This window comes from Mesocricetus auratus, unplaced genomic scaffold (genome assembly GCF_017639785.1).
Source record: "Mesocricetus auratus isolate SY011 unplaced genomic scaffold, BCM_Maur_2.0 Super-Scaffold_100022, whole genome shotgun sequence".
NCBI lineage: Eukaryota > Metazoa > Chordata > Mammalia > Rodentia > Cricetidae > Mesocricetus > Mesocricetus auratus.
Window position 1 is genome coordinate 32013185 of NW_024429203.1, and position 18419 is coordinate 32031603.

Below are 18419 nucleotides of genomic sequence, written 5' to 3' on the forward strand. Positions count from 1 at the left end.
AAACAGTATCATGTCAGGGAGCAAGATGTCTTGCAAAGCTGATCATATTCAAGACCCCAGGATTCCATTTTGAGCTCAAAGATCATAGCCCACCCCTCCCTTAAATCCTTGCACTCACTGGCTTACCTCCTAAAGGTTCCACCACCTCTCAAGTGTTGAAAGTGTATGGATGACTTAATCATAGAAAATCTAACAGTGTGAGTATCACAGTAACACACTCAGAAAAATGGTCATTTTCAGTAATTGCAGTAACTGTTAACTCACCTCAAAACTTCAGAGCAGCCCAGGGATGAAAGGGAATTTCTTTAACAAGAAAAGTGACACAGATGCCTCATTAAAAACCCTGCAGGAAACAGAAAACGAGAAAACTCTCACATTTGAGCATTAGCCATGAGCCATAGGACTGTTCAAACATGACTGCTTCTGTCTTCTGTTATTACTGCACCAAGCAGAAGCTGCAGCTAAAAAAAGTAAAGGAAAATAAAGTAACAAAACTATTAGATCTGGGAATAAAAAATAATTACTCAGAGCGGATGTGAGCACTTAAAACAGTGGTTCTCAACCTGTGGGTTGTGACCCCTTTGGTGGGGATTGAATGAGCCTTTCACAGGAGTCACTGGAAAATACAATTCATAACTAGGAAAATTAACAGTTGTGAAGTAGCAATGAAAATAATTTTATGGTTGGTGACCACAACTACAGGAGAACTGTATTAGGAAGGTTGAGAACCACTGGACTAAAAGAACCAATATATGTTTCTAGAAAGAGTAAGACTTTTTACCTTAGTCACTGGATAAAATTTTGGTGGAGAGTAAGTAACTTAAATCCCAATAATAGTAAGAGACTTAAGAGGTACCCTATGAAAATCATGAAAGTGCCTAGCAAGAAATGAAAGAGAAGTATATATCCATAACAAAAACTAAGAACTGAGTAACATTAATGAAGGTCTAGCAATGAAAGTCCTTATAGGAAAGATGTAACCATCAGCGAAACCAGTGATGACAATGAATGATAAGCAAAGAGGGGAAAGAGGTTAGCAAAGATGTCGTGCAGCCAAGACAGGAGCAAGAATATGCCTGCTCTGCTATTCAGCAGAGAGGAACCATGCCAAACATGAAAAGCTTTGTGTCTTCAGCTGTTAACAAATGCAGACAATGCCATTTTGTATCTAACAGGATAAACTACTTTTTAGTTTGAAAATATAAGGTAAAAGCTCCTTGGTTTAGAACTTCTGCTTTTGAACAATATACTACTAAGTGTACACTCTTATTCCTGCTGTATATAAAACCACGCATCCTGTTAGAGCAAAGTATGGGACTTTTATTCCAAGGAATAACTCTATTATATGAGATCTTTACCAATTCTGGACCCAATCTTCCTGAACACTTTTACTACACTCTATACAAAATTCATTTTGCCAGAAGCTACACAGAGGAACATGAAACTCTCAAGAGTATGAATTCATTTTAAAACAATATGATAAAATGAAACATCACATTTAGAATATTTAGATCACTTTCTAAGTCAAAGCCTAGAACACTGGTAAATTGCCTTCCTGTAAAGACACAGATTGGACCCCTCTTACATGAACTAAGTGCTGATTTTCCTGTTTACTGTTATCTCCCTAGGAACTAGTCCTGTGCCTGGTACATACAACACTCAAATGTTTCATAAAATGGACATACACTTGTTTAGTTAATATAAACTTGTATAGTTTTTTATTTAAAAAATTATAACATTCAGGTAACAATGTAACAGAATTACATTTAGTAGTGCTAAACAAATCTATATAAAATAAGTGATTGCTTTAAGGTGCAACTAAAACACTTGAAATGGCACTTTTCTCTATTTCATACTGGCCTTCTTAAAAAGATGGTTATTATAAACATTAAGGTGTGCAAAGTTCTGCCTTTTTGCTTTTGTTCCTTTTACAACATATTTAAATTTGTGATAGATTTCTAGGTGCACAATCTTTTCCCGTTTTAAGTGAAAACTATGATGACCTTAGATTTGGGGCTGATTTGGAAGCATTTTGAGGTGGTATAAGAGCACAGGGTTGGAAAAAGGGCTATTGCCTCTCTTACTCTAGACACATTAGCTGTCTAACTTCCTTTTCTAGCAGCTTCTCTATTTGCTTTTCACTGACTTACATGCCACATTCTTTTACTAAAAGATCTTCAACTGAAGAGATTGTTTATATGATACTTGTGTGGAATGTCTTCTGGCCTTAGACAAATAACCTTTCTTCAACCTTCACTTTTCCATCACCAATATTACAAGTTTGTTTTGTTTTTTGTTTTTTCAAGACAGGGTTTTTCTGTGTAACAACTCTAGCTATCCTGAAACTTACTTTTTAGAACAAGCAGGCCTCTAACTCAGAGATCTACCTGCCTCTGCCTCCCAAGTGCTGGGATTAAAGGTGAGTGCCACCACTGCCTGGCACCAGGTTTTGTTATAAGAATCAGTGGTGTCGCTGATAGACACATCAGGTACCTGATTTTTAATACCTGTAAATCTAACCTCATTGGCTCTTGGTAACTGCCCATCTTACTCAAGCATGTCAAAAATATTTTCTAACTTAATCTTTTTCACATTTCAATTAGCTGCTTCTAGGTTAAACTGAAAAACCTAACTTTTCAAATACAGACTTTTCAAAGCCATTGGTAAAATCTGAATTGCATATGTTTGTGGCATATAATTCAAGGTGAAGAATGGATCAATTATATAATTACAACTTCTTCAGTGATTTAACTACAGAAGCATATTCCAAATTCATTTAGCTAGCCATTATCAGCTAATATCATCCTCTATCTATGAAGAGGTCAACACTTTCTTAAAGACATTCTAAGTTCAATACATTCTCTTGATTTACTACATCAGTAGATACCAAATATCCATAAGCAACTCTGACAAAAGACACTAAGAAGGAAAGTTAAAATGCAAAATAATTTTCCTAAGAGTTTGCATGTATGTATATATATATAAACACCCATATGTGTATCCATGTATATATGTATATCCATGTATGTATGTATGAGAGTATACATGTATATATATGTGTGTGTGTGTGTGTGTGTGTGTGTGCATGTATACATGTAGACTAAAGAATCTTAGGCTTGCAAACAGCAAGGGAGAGGCATTAAGTGCACCTCCCTTCACCCTGCCACCATGGTGAGACACATGCAGGCTTAGCCTTCACTGAGAAGGGCACCAGTAAAACACTCTGCCTGTAAGCACAGAGATGACAGAAAGCAGGTAACCGTGGCCTAAGAGACACTTCTGATCTCAGAAATCTACACTACTCCTGAGATCTAAAGCCCTGGAGCCAGAAAATGTCTGTGATGTCCCTGGGGATGAGAAAAATAAGCAAGCTATCTTAAAGAATCATTCTTCACGTAGGCTACCCAGAATTCTCACACACATAGTGTGTGTGTGAGAAGGGGGCTAAAAATGAGTTCACCTTTCAAAATGACAAAATTGGGCCACTAAACCCAAAAATCAATAATACAAACACCCAGCACTTGACTTAATAAAACTATCAGAAGGATCACAGAATGAAATGTTTAAGATGGTGACAGGAAAGGACTTGAAAAGTTAATTAAGCTGAATGTGTTGGTGTACACCTTTAATCCCAACACTTGGGAGTCAGAAATAGGTAGATCTGTTAGCTCCAGGGCACACAGATGAAAATGAAATCTAAAAAGATTAAACTTTACTGTTGTATGTGTGTGTGGACATGCATGTGCCATGGCAAGCATGTGGAGGCAGAGAACAGCTTTGTTGACTCTGCCCTTCCACCTTTACATGGGTTCTGGGGATGGAACTCAGGTCATCAGCCTTGCACAGCAAGCACTTTTACCCACTGAGCCATTTTGTCAAGCCTGAAAGCTAATTTTTGAAAGAATCCAATGAACAGGTTAACAGGAGAATTCATGAACTAGGAGAAACATAAGAGAAAAATACGCAATGGTGAATACCAAAGGGCCTGAAAGAAAGAGCACAGAGCTCACTTAAACACCACTAGCTACACCAGCCACACTCTTCCTCTCTACACACCATCACTTGGGACTGCTGAGTGACCCTGCAACTGAAGTTCTTCACTTGGGTTTCTGTGTAGCCCTGGCTTTCCTGGAACTTGCTCTGTAGATCAGGCTGGCCTCTACTTCAGAGATGGACTGCCTCTGCCTCCTGAGTGCTAGTATAAAAGGAGTGTGCCACCAGGACTGGCTTGAAATTAGTCAGTGTCCCCTCCTAAAAATGCTGAGGATGAGAGCTGCTTCTGACTTTAGACATTTTCAGATTGTGAAGCATTTGTGCAGACTACAAGCTAAGACTAGCTACGCACTTAATCTGAACCTCTGAAATGTACCCAATATGTCAGAAAGTTTCGGGCACCAGAACATTCCCATGTTTTGGGCTTGGGAATTAAGGATGTTCAGCCTATACTACTTTGCTTTCAACATGCTTCCCCCACTTTAATTTGCAATTCTAGTTTTGAACTTGGAGCCTCAGACAGGCTGGGCACATTTTTCTACACTGAGCTACATTCCAACCCAACATTGATTTTAATGTGAGTTCCCCATGATATATTGACAATTATAATTTTAATGTCCACCCTTTTCACAATATCATTAAATACTTTGTTGTGAACGCGCACATACATGTATGCACACACACAATGACTGTCTGGGAACATTTTTTTTTTTCCTGAGACAGGGTTGCTCTGTATTGCTTTGCAGTCTGTCCTGAAACTCACAGTATAGACCAGGCTGGTCTCAAACTCACAGACATCTGCCTGCCTCTGCCTCCTGAGTGCTGGGGCTAAAGGTGTGCACCACCAACACCCAGCCCTTGGGAACATGTTTTAACTAAAGACTTCAGCAGAAGTTATGAACTTGTCCTAATGCACACCAAAAGAAAAGCTCACCCTGCTGCTCCTGCTGTTTGCAGTGCACTGTGTACCTTGGTGACCTACTGAAAACAGTACAAGCATGATCTTAAGGGTCAACATTTATCCTAGGAGAAGATCTTGAGTAACTATTACTTCTAACATATCAGAGCAGAAATACCAATTTTGGGGTGGTGATGAATCAAGTAGAAAACAGGTTCAAACGCAGTTATTAACTTAAATAATTCCTATCCAAACATGGTGGCTGAGATGTAATTTTTGAAGTCTGAGTTTAAGGGTAATTCCTGTGCTGAAGGTCACACCCAAGCTTTCCATCCTGGGAAAAGTCGGCTGAGATTTTTGGGATCCATGGCCTGCTGGATAAGCAAGTTCACCTGTCCACCCACACTGAGCACAGTGCCTTCTTCCACGCCTTTCAGTTTCTCTTGCAACCGCATCAAGACACGTTCAGCTACTTTGTTGAAACTCTGGTCAATATCACTAAGGATAAAAAACATGAAGATTACAATGAGGTACAACAGCTAAGGGCTTGGGAATGACAAAATCTAAGTAACTGACAATAGGTGCCTCCTAAAATCTCCCACCTAAGACTTCGTTTGCATTCCTGATCTTCTGCATTGGGGGTAGAATGGAGGTCAGTCTCATCTTCTGGCCTCTGCTGCAAATACAAAGCTTTTAAAGGATTCATAGTCCAGTCAAAGAGTGGATCGTACAAAAGGACCTAGAAAGAAAAAACAAACGATGTGCTCTTTGATTACGTAGTTAAAAACAAATAGCTGCCACATATAAAACAACACTAGTCACAAGCAGCTGGTGGCGGGAGACAAGTTATGTATTTGTGCAGAGGAAGCTATTTTAAGGATAAGCTCCAAGGTTCTCATCCCACCCTAGGTCACTCTTCCCCCAGGGTTGGGTGTCAGGTTAGATGACACTGACCTAGTTGGAGGAGGTTGTCACTGTGGCTTTTACTCCCCTTCTCTCCCCAGGTCTATTTCACCTTACTCTTAAGTCATGTTCCCCAATGGAGTTTTAGCACCATCAAACCTAACATTTTGACTACCAACCTACTACACACTCCAGTGGCTCTTTTTCTGTTAATTAGATCCCAAGCTGGGTGAATTTAATAAAAAAGGTACAATTTATTTAACAGTCAACTGCCCTGCTATGCGTAAACACAGACCTTTCTTGCTTTTATTCTTGTTTTTCAGTCATGCCTACATAGTCTTAGTATTAAGTGGAATACTTGGTTATAGAGGCAAATGATTCAGCAGACCAGGCCAGCATCACAAGACCAGAATCCTTTCTGATTGTCACCTTCACTGGGTTTCTGCAGCATCCACATGTTGGGACTATAAAATGTCTTTAGCATATTTTAACTGTAGGATATGTACTAGATCAACAGTATTAAAAAGCTTTTCATTTTGTAATGCTGCTTTGAGGTCCTCCAGGGCCATGAATAAACCATTGAGGGACCGGCTTTGAAAGGAGTGACCTAAGAATTGGAAGGTCCCAAGACACTATTGGGAAGCACTGCCCTAGAGCAGGAAACAGCAATAGAGCATGGGAAACTGTTCTTCAATATTAGCAAAAGTACAACAAATGAGTCTCAGGAATTCAGACTGATTTACCAGGGGTAACACAGAACTTTGTGTGTCTGTGAGGGATAGGTATGTTCCAAAATGATACAGGTATTGTATAAACTGTTGACTGAATCTTCTAAAGGACATAGTTCCACCCTTATTATTACAGTCTTAAGAGTGCCAGTGAAATACAAATGACTCTAAATCCTATCTGAACAGGAGGAGTGATTTACAAAACACACATGCTCCTACTTCTTCATCCCTAGAAATTTGGTTTAAACTCAGTTAACATCTTCTCTTTAGAAGCAGACAAGATGATACCTGTGTGCAGCCAGGCCTGTACTCCACTTCCTATATTTCCCTGTGCAGGAAACAACTGAGTTCTTGTCTCATACATCCTTACCAGGTTTGTAATGACTGGCAGAGATACACAATTCTCATTTGGGTAGAATTAATGTCATGAGCACTGGAAGTATGACTTTCTTTCCCTCTCTGTCCTGGGTATACATGAAATGATCAACCTGATTTAAACACGTATGTTCTACAGGTCACAGCTCCATTCAGATGAGCTGTCTCAAAGATAAACAGCAAACAGGCACTACAGAATCCTCAACAGCAAACCTCACTCTTCAGTTATGCTCATCACTAACAATGCTGACACTCTGATTTGCATCTAAATTAGCTCTGAAATTATTATTGATTTCTCATCAAGGAAACCAATCTCATAATCCCATATGGGATACATACAAATGTACTGGTATGTGTATGCACACATATGTGTGTAGGTATGACTGGAGACCAGAGGTGATGTCAGGTGTTTTCTAAAATCATTTTTCTACTAATTTTTTGAGACAGTGTCTATCAATAAATCAGAAACTCACAAATTTGGTTATACTGGCTGGCCAGTGAGTCCCAGAGATCCTCCTATTCCTGCCTACCCAGTGCTGGGATTACAAGCATGTACCACAATGCTATGTATTTATATAGGTTCTGGGCTCCAAACTCAGGTCCTCATGCTTGTGTGGCAAGCACTTTACCAACTGAGTTATCTCCTCAGGTTGAAGTGGGATGTCTAAGATGTCAAAGTGCTCATTTATTTATTAAAAATTGGAGATTATTGAACAATGCTATACTATCTCAAGAAATGTGAGTGGACTAGAACCATTTCTAACCCCAAACTTTGTGAAGTAAAAAAGAGCCCACTGTGCCCCTTTCTGTTGCTGTCCAGCACCAATCTGCATGAAATGCAGCAATGTTCCTCAAATGAGTGCCTTCCTAACAAGGCAGGCCGACTGGCAAGGGAATCCAGATGACCTTATGCATACTTTACCTCTACAATGGTTAGCAGAGTTTCCTGAGAACTGCGCATAACTTCCATGGTTTTCTCACAGCATCTGTAAAGTGAAATACATTACAAACATGAATTTGTACCACACCAATATCTCAACCCATCTTTGTCTATATGCATTCATGCATACATACTTAGATGATACTTGAAATAAAATTTTGGGAATTGCTATCAAATAGCAGACCAGTTGGCAAAGGCAGCATTTAAGATATGTTCCAGAAATTAATATACACAAATATATGTGTATGTACTTCATAAGCCCAGCACTCATTAAAAAAAGACACTACTACTATGAAATACTTTGTCTTGATTGATTACTGAGGCATGCATGAATTTACTTTTACAAGCTGAGATTATGGACCTTTACTGGGAAATCTACAAGAAATAGCAAAATGTTTGGCTTGGGGGTTATACTGGGACATAGTTCTTTCTAATAGAACTATCATCTCTTGAGCCAAAATTGGAGATCCCTATCAGGTCCCTCCCCTTGGAGCTCAGGGAACCTCACTGAAGACCGAGAGGAAGAATTGTAGGAGCCAGAGGAACGAGAACACTGGGAGAACATGGCCAACAGAATCAACTACACGGGACTCATGGGGGCTCACAGAGACTGACATGGCAAACAAGGAGCCCGCATGTGTCTGTGATGGGTCTTCTACATACATGTTATAGCTGTTAGCTTGGTGTTTTTGTGAGACCCCTGACATTGGTTGTGGGGTGTCTTTCTTTTGCCTGCTCTTGGAAGACTTTCCCTCCTTCTGCTCCTACTGGATTCCTTTGTTCAGCCCTGATATGAGGGTTTGTGCTCATTTTTTGTTTTTTTTTGTTTTTTTTCGAGACAGGGTTTCTCTGTATCATTTTGGAGGCTGTCCTGGAACTCGCTCATGTAGACCAGGCTGGCCACGAACTCACAGAGATTCACCTGCCTCAGCCTCCCAAGTGCTGGGATTAAAGGCGTGCGCCACCAACGCCCGGCGTTTGTGCCCATTCTTATTGCATCTTGTTATGCCATGTTTGGCTGGCATCCCTGGGAGGTCTGCTCTTTTCTGAAGGGAAATGAAGGGAGAATAGATCTGGAGGTGGAGAGAGAAGGTGGGGGACATCTGGGAGGAGTAGAGGGAGGGGAAACTGAAGTCAGGATGTACTGTATAGGAATAAAAAAACAAAAAACTATCTCTCTTTAATCCCCCAACAATGAGCACTAGCAAAACAACAGTGAAAACAGAGCATATTAGCTAAGGCTGAGGAATAGTACAAGTGGGCCTCTTCCAGAAGAAGTTAGTGATGACAACACATGTTATGCTGAATTAAGTCCCAGGTGGCTGGAAAAAACTATTATTACCTGTACCAAAGGTCTTTTCCTTGGTACTGTAAAGTATTGGGACACGGTTCTACCATCGAATCCCATCATCTATATAAATTTATTACCTTAATTTTTTTGTTTTAATTTAAAATAGCTTGTTTTACGTGTCAATCCCAGTCCCCTCTCCCTCCCCTTCTCCCGCACCCCCCCACCATTCCCCCCATCCTCCCACCCTATTGCCAATTCCTTCCGCATAGGGGATATCTAGAGTCTATCATTTCATTCAGGGTAGGGTCCAGGCACTTCCCTAAGAGTCCAGGCAGAGAGAGCAACCCTCTTGGTGTTATGGACACACGATGTCTGTTAGTATTCGAGGGATAAACACTGATCCACTACTCAGGACCCCATAGGTAGCCCCGGCCTCCTCATTGACTCTCACATTCAGGGGGTATGGATTGGTCCCATGCTGGCCTCCCAGCTGATGGTCTGGGGTCCAAGAGCTCTCCCCTGTTCGGATCAGCTGTCTCTGCCGGTTTTGCCAGCCCATTCTTTGCCAATTTGCTCTTCGATCCTCTCTCCCTGTCACTGGGTTTCTTGGGTTCTGTTCAGTATTTAACTGTGGGTGTTTGCCTCTGCTTCCATCAGTCACTGGATGAAGGCTCCAGGATGGTTATAGACATCAAGTTCACTATCAGGAATAGGCATTCCAGGTGGCCTCTACACTATTGCTTAGCTTGCCAATTGGTGTCATCCGTTTAGATCACTAGAGGTCACAATGGTGCCTGATCTGTCTTCTAACCTATGATTCCCTCTTCCCCTTATCCTACCCCCCGACCTTAATAATTTTGATAGCAAAATTGTATGCCTTCCCTCCCTTACCTTCTGAAGACACCTTCTACACCAGTGATGCCCATGCCATCCACGATATCTCTGCTGAGTCTAAAAGGAACTGTTTCTGGAGTGGGAAGGATTTTACCCTGCTCAAAAGCCACTCCTAAAAATCAAAGAGACATGAAGCAAGAAAGTGTGATGGGCTGATAACTGTCTCCATAAGTACATGCTAACTTTGTACAGGCAGCAAATAATCTATCACTCACACTCTATTAGTAGTAGACAATTACTCTGTTTTTGCTTCCCCTGACTCACCTCCATCATCTATGAGAACTGCTTCAAATGCAGAACAGCTTCTTGACAAAGTAATGACATTAAAAGGATAATTTATTTGCTTTTTCTTTTTTAAATTTAAGTTAGAAACAAGCTTGTTTCACATGTCAATCCTAGCTCCCTCTCCCTCCCCACCAGGTCCCCCAGTCCCCCACCGAATCTATACTCCCATCCCCAGGGAGGGTGAGGCCCTTAATAGGATTTTAAAAACTAGATAACTGGTATGTTTAAAATGTAGAAGACTTGTGCTGTAAATGTTTTAAGATATTTTAAATAAAAAGGCATTGTTTGAGATACAAACACATGCTTATTTTGAGGTAATTACAAATTCACATGCAATTCTGAGAAATAATGCACAAGGATCACATACCTTCTACCAGCCAGGATATGGACACTAGTACAGCCAAGACATATAACATTCTATCACCAGCCCTTTTATAGCTACACACTTTTCTCACATGGCTTGTCAATCCCTACACCTATCACCATTCATCTAACAACCATTAATTTGCTTGTTTTTGTAATTTTGTCACATCAAATGGATTATATAAACAAAGTCACGCAGTACGTAGCTTTCTGGGATGAGGTTTCCTCACTAGGCACACACTTGAATTGACTCCACCTCTCTGTTGTGGTTAATACTGGGTTTTATTATGGCATTCATGGAAGATTTTCCTTCTGTGACCGAGAAGCTGTCTCTTTCTAGAGCTGAAGAGATGGCTTGGCAGCTAAGATACCTCTTCCTCATGGTTTCTGAGACCTCTTTTTAATTTTTTTGTTTTGAGATGGGGTCTCATTTCATAACTCAGACTGGTATGAAACACTCTATATAGCCTAAGCTGTCTTTGAACTCATAGCAATCCCCCTGCCTCAGTGTTTTAAGTACTAGGATTATAGCCATGAGCTACCAAGTACACTCTGGTTTAGATTTTCAATACTAGCACTGCCAAAGCTTCCACTGGCAGTGTGAGATCAGAGTCTCCTTCATCCCAGCAACTTTAGCCATCTCTATTGCTGAGAGTCTGACCTACCATTACATCCAAACTTTTATGTTGAGCTTTCACTGCTTTCCAGAAACCTCACTAATATTTTTGAAATAATGGGCAAAGCTCAATGTTTTCTTTCTTTCTTTCTTTCTTTCTTTCTTTCTTTCTTTCTTTCTTTCTTTCTTTCTTTCTTTCTTTCAATGAAACCTGCTGTATTCCCTTGTTAGATGCTTTGGATGTCTGGAACCCCCCCCCCCCAGACTGCACAACTAACTTCAATGGTACAACCTAGAATACAATCATCTTCAGCTTCAATTTCCTGGTCACTACAACTCTAGTCCAAACCTTTATCATTTCATGTCTACACTATTATTTTCTCTCTTAACTTCCTGGTCCATATTGCTTAGAAAGTTACCTAAAATTCAAACATGACTGTCTCTTGGTTAAATATTTTTTTCACTTCCCACCATTTAAAAGATTAAAAGTCAAAACTATTTAGCCTATCTGTCTTTTTAATCTACTATCACTTTCTCTCAAGCTACTTAATTACAGGCAAAGTTCCCTCTAGCAATATTTAAGACAGCTCTCAATTACTACCCCACCCTCTATTTTTCGATTTCCACCTTCTCAATCACTCTTCCTTCTTTCCTTGAGATGCCACCTCTTACAGTGGGTTTTACTCATTGTAGGTGGAGATGGCCACTTCTCTCACCACAAGTGCTTATGCTTAAGAAAAAACTTATGTTACATATTTCTGTTGATGTGTCTGACTTCCTCATATTTATAATATGTTGATATGCAAATAGTCCTTGATGACTAAATAATAAAGATACATATCTTTTACTACTCACCCAAGTCTATGTGTACCAGTTCTGCTGACTGCTCGTTTATCAAGATATTCTGTACATGCCTATCACCCAGTCCAAGGATGTAACCAACTAGGGAAAAACAACCAAAAACACCATGTGAAATCTCTAACACATATTCAATCATAACCTTGAATAGTTCCATTGACTCTATGAAATTTTAAGTAGTCCATATTTTAAAGCTATTTAAAGAAACAACACATAGTAAGTAGTATATAGAGTTTAAGTCAAAGCTAGCCAGATACTTTAATGTATAATACATTTTAAAAAATAGATGTGCTGCTAAGAAATACTTTCTCTTTATTAAAAAGTATAGGTTTTCTCTTAAATTAGTGTGGTTAAAGACAGAGACCCCGATTTACCTGGGCCAGTGCGGTACACTCAAATTTTTAATTAAGTCTTCTTACAAAACGAGAGATACAGTGATTGTTAACTTCAACATTCAACAGTGAAACTTTCCGCTGCCTGATGAACTATGCTGACTAGAAACTGATCATTACTTTATCTCATCAGATGCTTGTGCAGGCATAACTGCACTTCTATTTTTAAGACTGGTAATGACAGTTCTTAAAACACCTTTAACCTGATTAGAGACACCATGCAGTGTTAAAAAAAAAAAAAAAACACTGGGTAGGGAATAAGGATGTTTTCCCTGAATGGCCCAACTGTTAATTGAGCCTGCTTTATTTATAAACCAAACCACTTTAATCCAATTAGGGATTTTCAAGGCTGAAGAGGTTCCCACAAGAACTGGGGATCTTGCTTAAGCATATACTGTCCTGTCACCATAAGTACAGTACAAAACCTGCAGAAGAAACTCTCTTTGGTTACAAACTAACATGAGACAGTTTCTACACTTCTATTAATTCTCATACTCTAGGATTTTGTTAACTGATTTATCTAACTTTATTTTACTCTCATAAAAACATATGTTGTATAGCAAGTATTTAAATACGTATAACAATTTCTGCTTTGTGATTCTATTAAAAAACGAACCATTGAGTGAAAATATATTACAGAGGTTCTGTACAGAAAAACAATAATGAAAGAAAGCCAAAGGGAAATATCAAAGTTTTTCTTTTCCAAAGAAAATCTCAAAGAACCTATATTAAAGGGAGAGAAAATAAACCACATCTACTATATTAAAAAACAAAGCAAAACTGGTTTTATTTTTCTACCTCAGAATAGAATTCTCTTTTATAAAGACAGTTTCGAGCTAACAATCAGCATGAACAAACACAAGGATCTTCATGAGGAAAGTTTGAGCAACAACTACTATTACCACTACCATCCTCTTGTAAGCCAGAATGTAGCTATGTGTTCAATATGTAAGATACACAGGATTACCAATAGAAGATGTGGCTACACTACGTGTATATGCCAATCGTTTCTCAAACCAAACAGCTGGGTCCAAGAATTTTTCCATGCAGAAGTAACGAAAAACTGGTTCAAAGTTTTGGCAAATAGTCATGAAGGTATCATATTTCTCTTCAAAAGACTTCTTTTGCACTTCCTTTAAACAGAACATTTATAACATTTTCTTAGTATTATGCTTATGTCATTCAACTAATACAATGCTTCTAGATAAAATAGCTAATATAGATTATAGGGGAAATAAAAAGAGAAACAAGACATTCTACCCACAAAAGGTTAGCAATTTGGTCAGGAAAGCCTTTAATTCAAGTGATGATCCTATTAGGAGCCTATCCCTCGACTGCTTTTTTAACTACATTCTAATTTGTGAAGGGTCTTGTTAAATAGATGGAGTGACACACAGAGATGCCAGAGGCAGCTCCCAGTAATATTAGATGTTGTCACAGCATGTTTTGTGACAGAACGGAGACATCGGGCTTCTGTCTTGAAATCTCTCTGTGGAATATGCTTCCAAAGCAAAGTTTATCAACTTTAGTGGGTTCAGTGTCCATCCATTTGACGATGACATCCTACCTTGGCCTGGACACTTCTAGTTAACTTGAGTGATACGCCACTCCATTTCCCACATAACATCCTCACCTGAATCCTTCCAAACCTAAACACACTGCTCACCTCACTATCCAGGAAACTGTGATGAGCACACCTTTCTGTACACTTCTTGTTTACTTTGTAATAAAATTTCATCTAGGTATATATTGTGTATTGAGTATATTCCCCCACCCTGCCCCCTTTCACCCTCTTTTCTCACCCAATACCCACCCCTTTGAGTCCTTTGTATCCCTAAACAATTTCATTTCTGTTTTCCTTCATTTTACATATACATATATGATCCTTTTAAAATTTAGGAACCACAGATTTGAAAAATCATACATCTGTCTGAGCCTGGCTTAATTAACTTAGCATTATTATCTCCAGTTGCATCCATTTTCCTGCAAACAACATAATTTCATTCTCCTTTAAGCCTTAAAATTTTCCATTTTCTTTATCCATTTCTGTTGCTGGACACCTAGAGTGGATCTAGAATTTAGATACTGTGAATACCTGGAAGTCTTTCAAATACAGTATAGTTGGGTCATAGGGTAGATATATTTTTAGGTTTTTGAGAAACCTCATTAACTTCCATAATGTCTGCACTAGTTTACATTACCAGCGGTATGTCCAGCATTTATTATTGTTTTATTACCTAAATTTATCTTTATTTTTTTTATTTTACTTTATATGTATGCATGTTTTACCTGTACACATATATGTGCACCATATGGGTGCCTGTTGGATACCCTGGAATGGGGCTGAGGATAGTTGTAAACTACCATGTGTGTGTTGAGACTTGAACCCAGGTCCTCTGAGATAGTATCAACTGTTACATCTTATTACATTTACATGTGTGTTGAGACTTGAACCCAGGTCCTCTGAGATAGTATCAACAGCTCCATCTTATTACATTTTCATTTACTGTGTGCATGTATGTGGTGGTTGGTGTGGGGATGCAGGTACCCCAATTCAGTTGTGTCAGTTAGAGCACAGTCTGCGGGGTCAGTGCTCTCCTTCCATCATGTGGGTCCTGGGATCTGAACTCAGGTAGTCAGGCTTAGCAGTAGGAACCTTTTTATCTGCTGAGCCATCTCTCCAGGCTCCTTGTCCCTAATGACTATCAATCTGACTTGAGTAGAAGAGCATTTCAATGTGGCTTTGATTTGCTTTTCTCCAATAGCTAGTGAAGAAGAACACTTATTCACGTGTCAAAAATTTGACAGTCATCATTTAAATTTTTGAAGTCTCAACTTAGTGCCTGATTGACAGAAGGCATTAAATAGATGCTTCTAAAAACAGCCGGGCATTGGTGGCGCATGCCTTTAATCCCAGCACTTGGGAGGCAGAGGCAGAGGCAGGCAGATCTCTGTGAGTTCGAGGCCAGCCTGGTCTACAAGAGCTAGTTCCAGGACAGCCTCCAAAACAATACAGAGAAACCCTGCCTCGAAAAACAAACAAACAAACAAAAAAAAACCCCAAAAACAAAAAAAACTTCTAAAACAGTAAGTAAATGTTAAAACAGACAGCCAATAGCACGGAAATTATTTCAGAAAGTTATGTTTTATATAAAAATGGCTTAATTTGTTTCTCTATTTTAATTGGTATTTTGTTTGTTTTACTAAGAATCGCCTTATCATACATTCATCTTGGTAAGTTTACATCTTGTAAACCATCTTCAATAGTTATCTCATCAAGTTATACATTTTGTATTTTATAATATTTGGTAGCTTTATACGCTACTAAACAACCTTTCAACTCACCATCATTTTCTTTTGGCACTGAATGGCACTGAAATCATTTGGCCTGTATCTTTTATGGGCACCTTCTTCGTTGTTGATGAGATATTCACCAATAGGGATGGTTCCTGTGCACCATTCAAGAACACCGCTTCTCTGAGAGAGGGGAACCACCTGAGGTGAAATCAAATACCTTTGATTATAGAAAGATACTAAAGAACCATGTATGACCATTCATTCATCTTCAGCAGTACAAAGCATTTCCTGGATTTACTAATATCTGCCTACAAGAGACAAAGCTCCTGGGAGGAAAGTAGGAAATAACTAGGCTCAGAAATTAAGATCTTTCTAGCTTCTGCTTAGACTTAAGACCTCTCAGTACCCACTATTCTCTGAGAGATCATTAGTGTTAATGATACTCAGATGTATCACAATATCTGTATTATAGATGTTATCTGTGATTGATTCATAATTAATTTGTTCATTCAGTGCAGAATGCTTTCATTATGCTTTGTAGCCTAGGATCCTTGAACTTGTGATGCTCCTGCCTCAGTCTCTGGGGTGTGCACCACTGCACCTGCTACTTTCCTTACACTTTTGTTACCCATGAGACTTAGAAAAATAATTACTGTGGTCTCAATTTTAATATCCTTTCATTATTTAACTGTGTTTTTGTTTATAGTATTAATTTCAAGAAGAGAAAAAATACTTCTAAACAAAACTGAGAACCTTTACTGAGAAAGTTGTTTTTAAAATCTTATTTTATAAACATACAAATGTAAAAATGATAAGAAACAAATACTATTCTATACATTAGACAGATTTACCAAATCTAAGAGTTTGTCAAATTTTCAGGGAAAGAGGTGAAGCTTATTTTGTGCCTCTTGTTGTGTTCACGCCTCCTCCCACAATCATAATGCTTGCTTGCTACTGCTTCTCCACATTCATCTATGTATAAATAGCTGCAAATTTTATTTTACAAATTAATTATTACTGGGGCACAAGTGTCAAGCACACAAGTGAAAGTCAGAGGACAAGATAGCTGCAAACTTTAAATAAAAGATGTGTGTCAGCTTCTACAATTTGCTTTTTCTCACTTGACAATCTCAAGTTTGGCTTTGTTAATATACTTAACTATCATTAATTTCATACCTTTATGATTTTATATATATGTGTGTGTGTGTGTATGTGTGTGTGTGTGTGTGTGTAAAATTGTCCATTTTATCCAGTTTGCATTTCAACATTTGTATTGGTTGGTATTGTTTTCTTATTTCCTGAAGGAGGCCTGTAGGTCCTTGTGCTCACAGATAAGAACCAGGAAAACTCTGTGAACTCTGTGCTATCTGTATGGCCAGGAAAACCAGCTCCTCCAGACCCTTATCTTGACCTTGTTTATCTCAGTTAATCTACAGAATTATCATCCCCAGACCCTTATCATGAGCATTGTTTACCTCAAGTCTGCTTTCTCAGTTAATATATATATATATATATATAGAACCTACTTTATGTCACTTGTACTTTATAAGAGTTTCGATGTAGTCATGTCTTAAGCTTTATTGTGCACATGGGTTTAAGTTAATTATCACTGGGAAACTTTTGCCAAATTACGCTATGCTTAAAGAATGCCTAAAATAAACTACTGAGTGTCAGACTCTTGAAATTTGACCAACACTGGCTACTGAGTAGTGTTGAACCAGACTTCTTGCCTCTTGCAGACTGACTCTGCTGACCATAGTGCTTGTGAAGACCCCCCCACAATTTTCTCTGAAATACTGCTGCAGTGATTGTCCACTGGTAAATATATAACAGGGTCATAGGAAATGTACTATCTTTAACTTAATGAAGTAACTATCCAAAGTGACTGTTGCAATTTATAGACTTACCAGAAAAGCTGTTACTGAATTTTTCCAACACATTTGTCTGACTTTTACATTTTGTCACTTTCATGCTAACTGTAGCACACTGTAGTTTTAGTCTGTATTTTTCTGATGACTAACAGAATACCATATGACAGGTTTACTGGCCACTCACTTCTTATGAATTCTGTTCTTCCCTAATTTTTTCTACTGACAATCTTTAAAGTCCCTGTTCAAACTCAGGTCCTCATGCTTGTAGGCAAGCACTTTACCCACTGAGATATCTCCCCAGTCCCATATAAATTCCATAAAATAAAATAAGGTGTCTGAGCTTTACTCTGTCTGAGAGCAGCACCTTTAGCTGAGGCACAGAGAAAGGGCTGTTTTGAAAGTGGAGGTGATGAACCAAGAAACCTTACTGAGTCTGAGAAACCTTAGTCTTCTATGCAAATAACCTTACAGGAAATGGTCCTTCCAAATGGTTATATGTTAGATGACTGGTCTATTTTTCGACTATCCAAATGAAGGATGAGCAGGGAGTCGTTAAAAGCAGGTTAGATTTCCAAACAGCATAGAGACCAGGGTTACTGAGCCAGAATCCACAAGTAAATTTTTCTAGCAACTTGAATGGTTTCGAAAGCCCATGTTGCTGTGATCCTCAGTAACACTAAGGACATCAGCTCTAAACACAAAGCTAACCCTTCAG

At 38.8% G+C, this 18419-nt stretch overlaps 1 protein-coding gene across 1 annotated transcript in view; it reads right to left on the bottom strand.

The window, feature by feature from the left end:
* Atm (ATM serine/threonine kinase) overlaps positions 1-18419 on the bottom strand; it is a 117324-nt gene that overhangs the window by 9353 nt on the left and 89552 nt on the right. Inside the window, exons 57-63 of the mRNA XM_040729828.1 lie at positions 15882-16031; positions 13504-13669; positions 12142-12228; positions 10020-10134; positions 7820-7883; positions 5494-5630; positions 265-5389 (exon numbers count right to left, since the gene is read on the bottom strand). Coding sequence (XP_040585762.1) covers positions 5206-5389; positions 5494-5630; positions 7820-7883; positions 10020-10134; positions 12142-12228; positions 13504-13669; positions 15882-16031 — 903 coding nt within the window. The 3' untranslated portion in view covers positions 265-5205. The remainder of the gene's footprint in view (positions 1-264; positions 5390-5493; positions 5631-7819; positions 7884-10019; positions 10135-12141; positions 12229-13503; positions 13670-15881; positions 16032-18419) is intronic.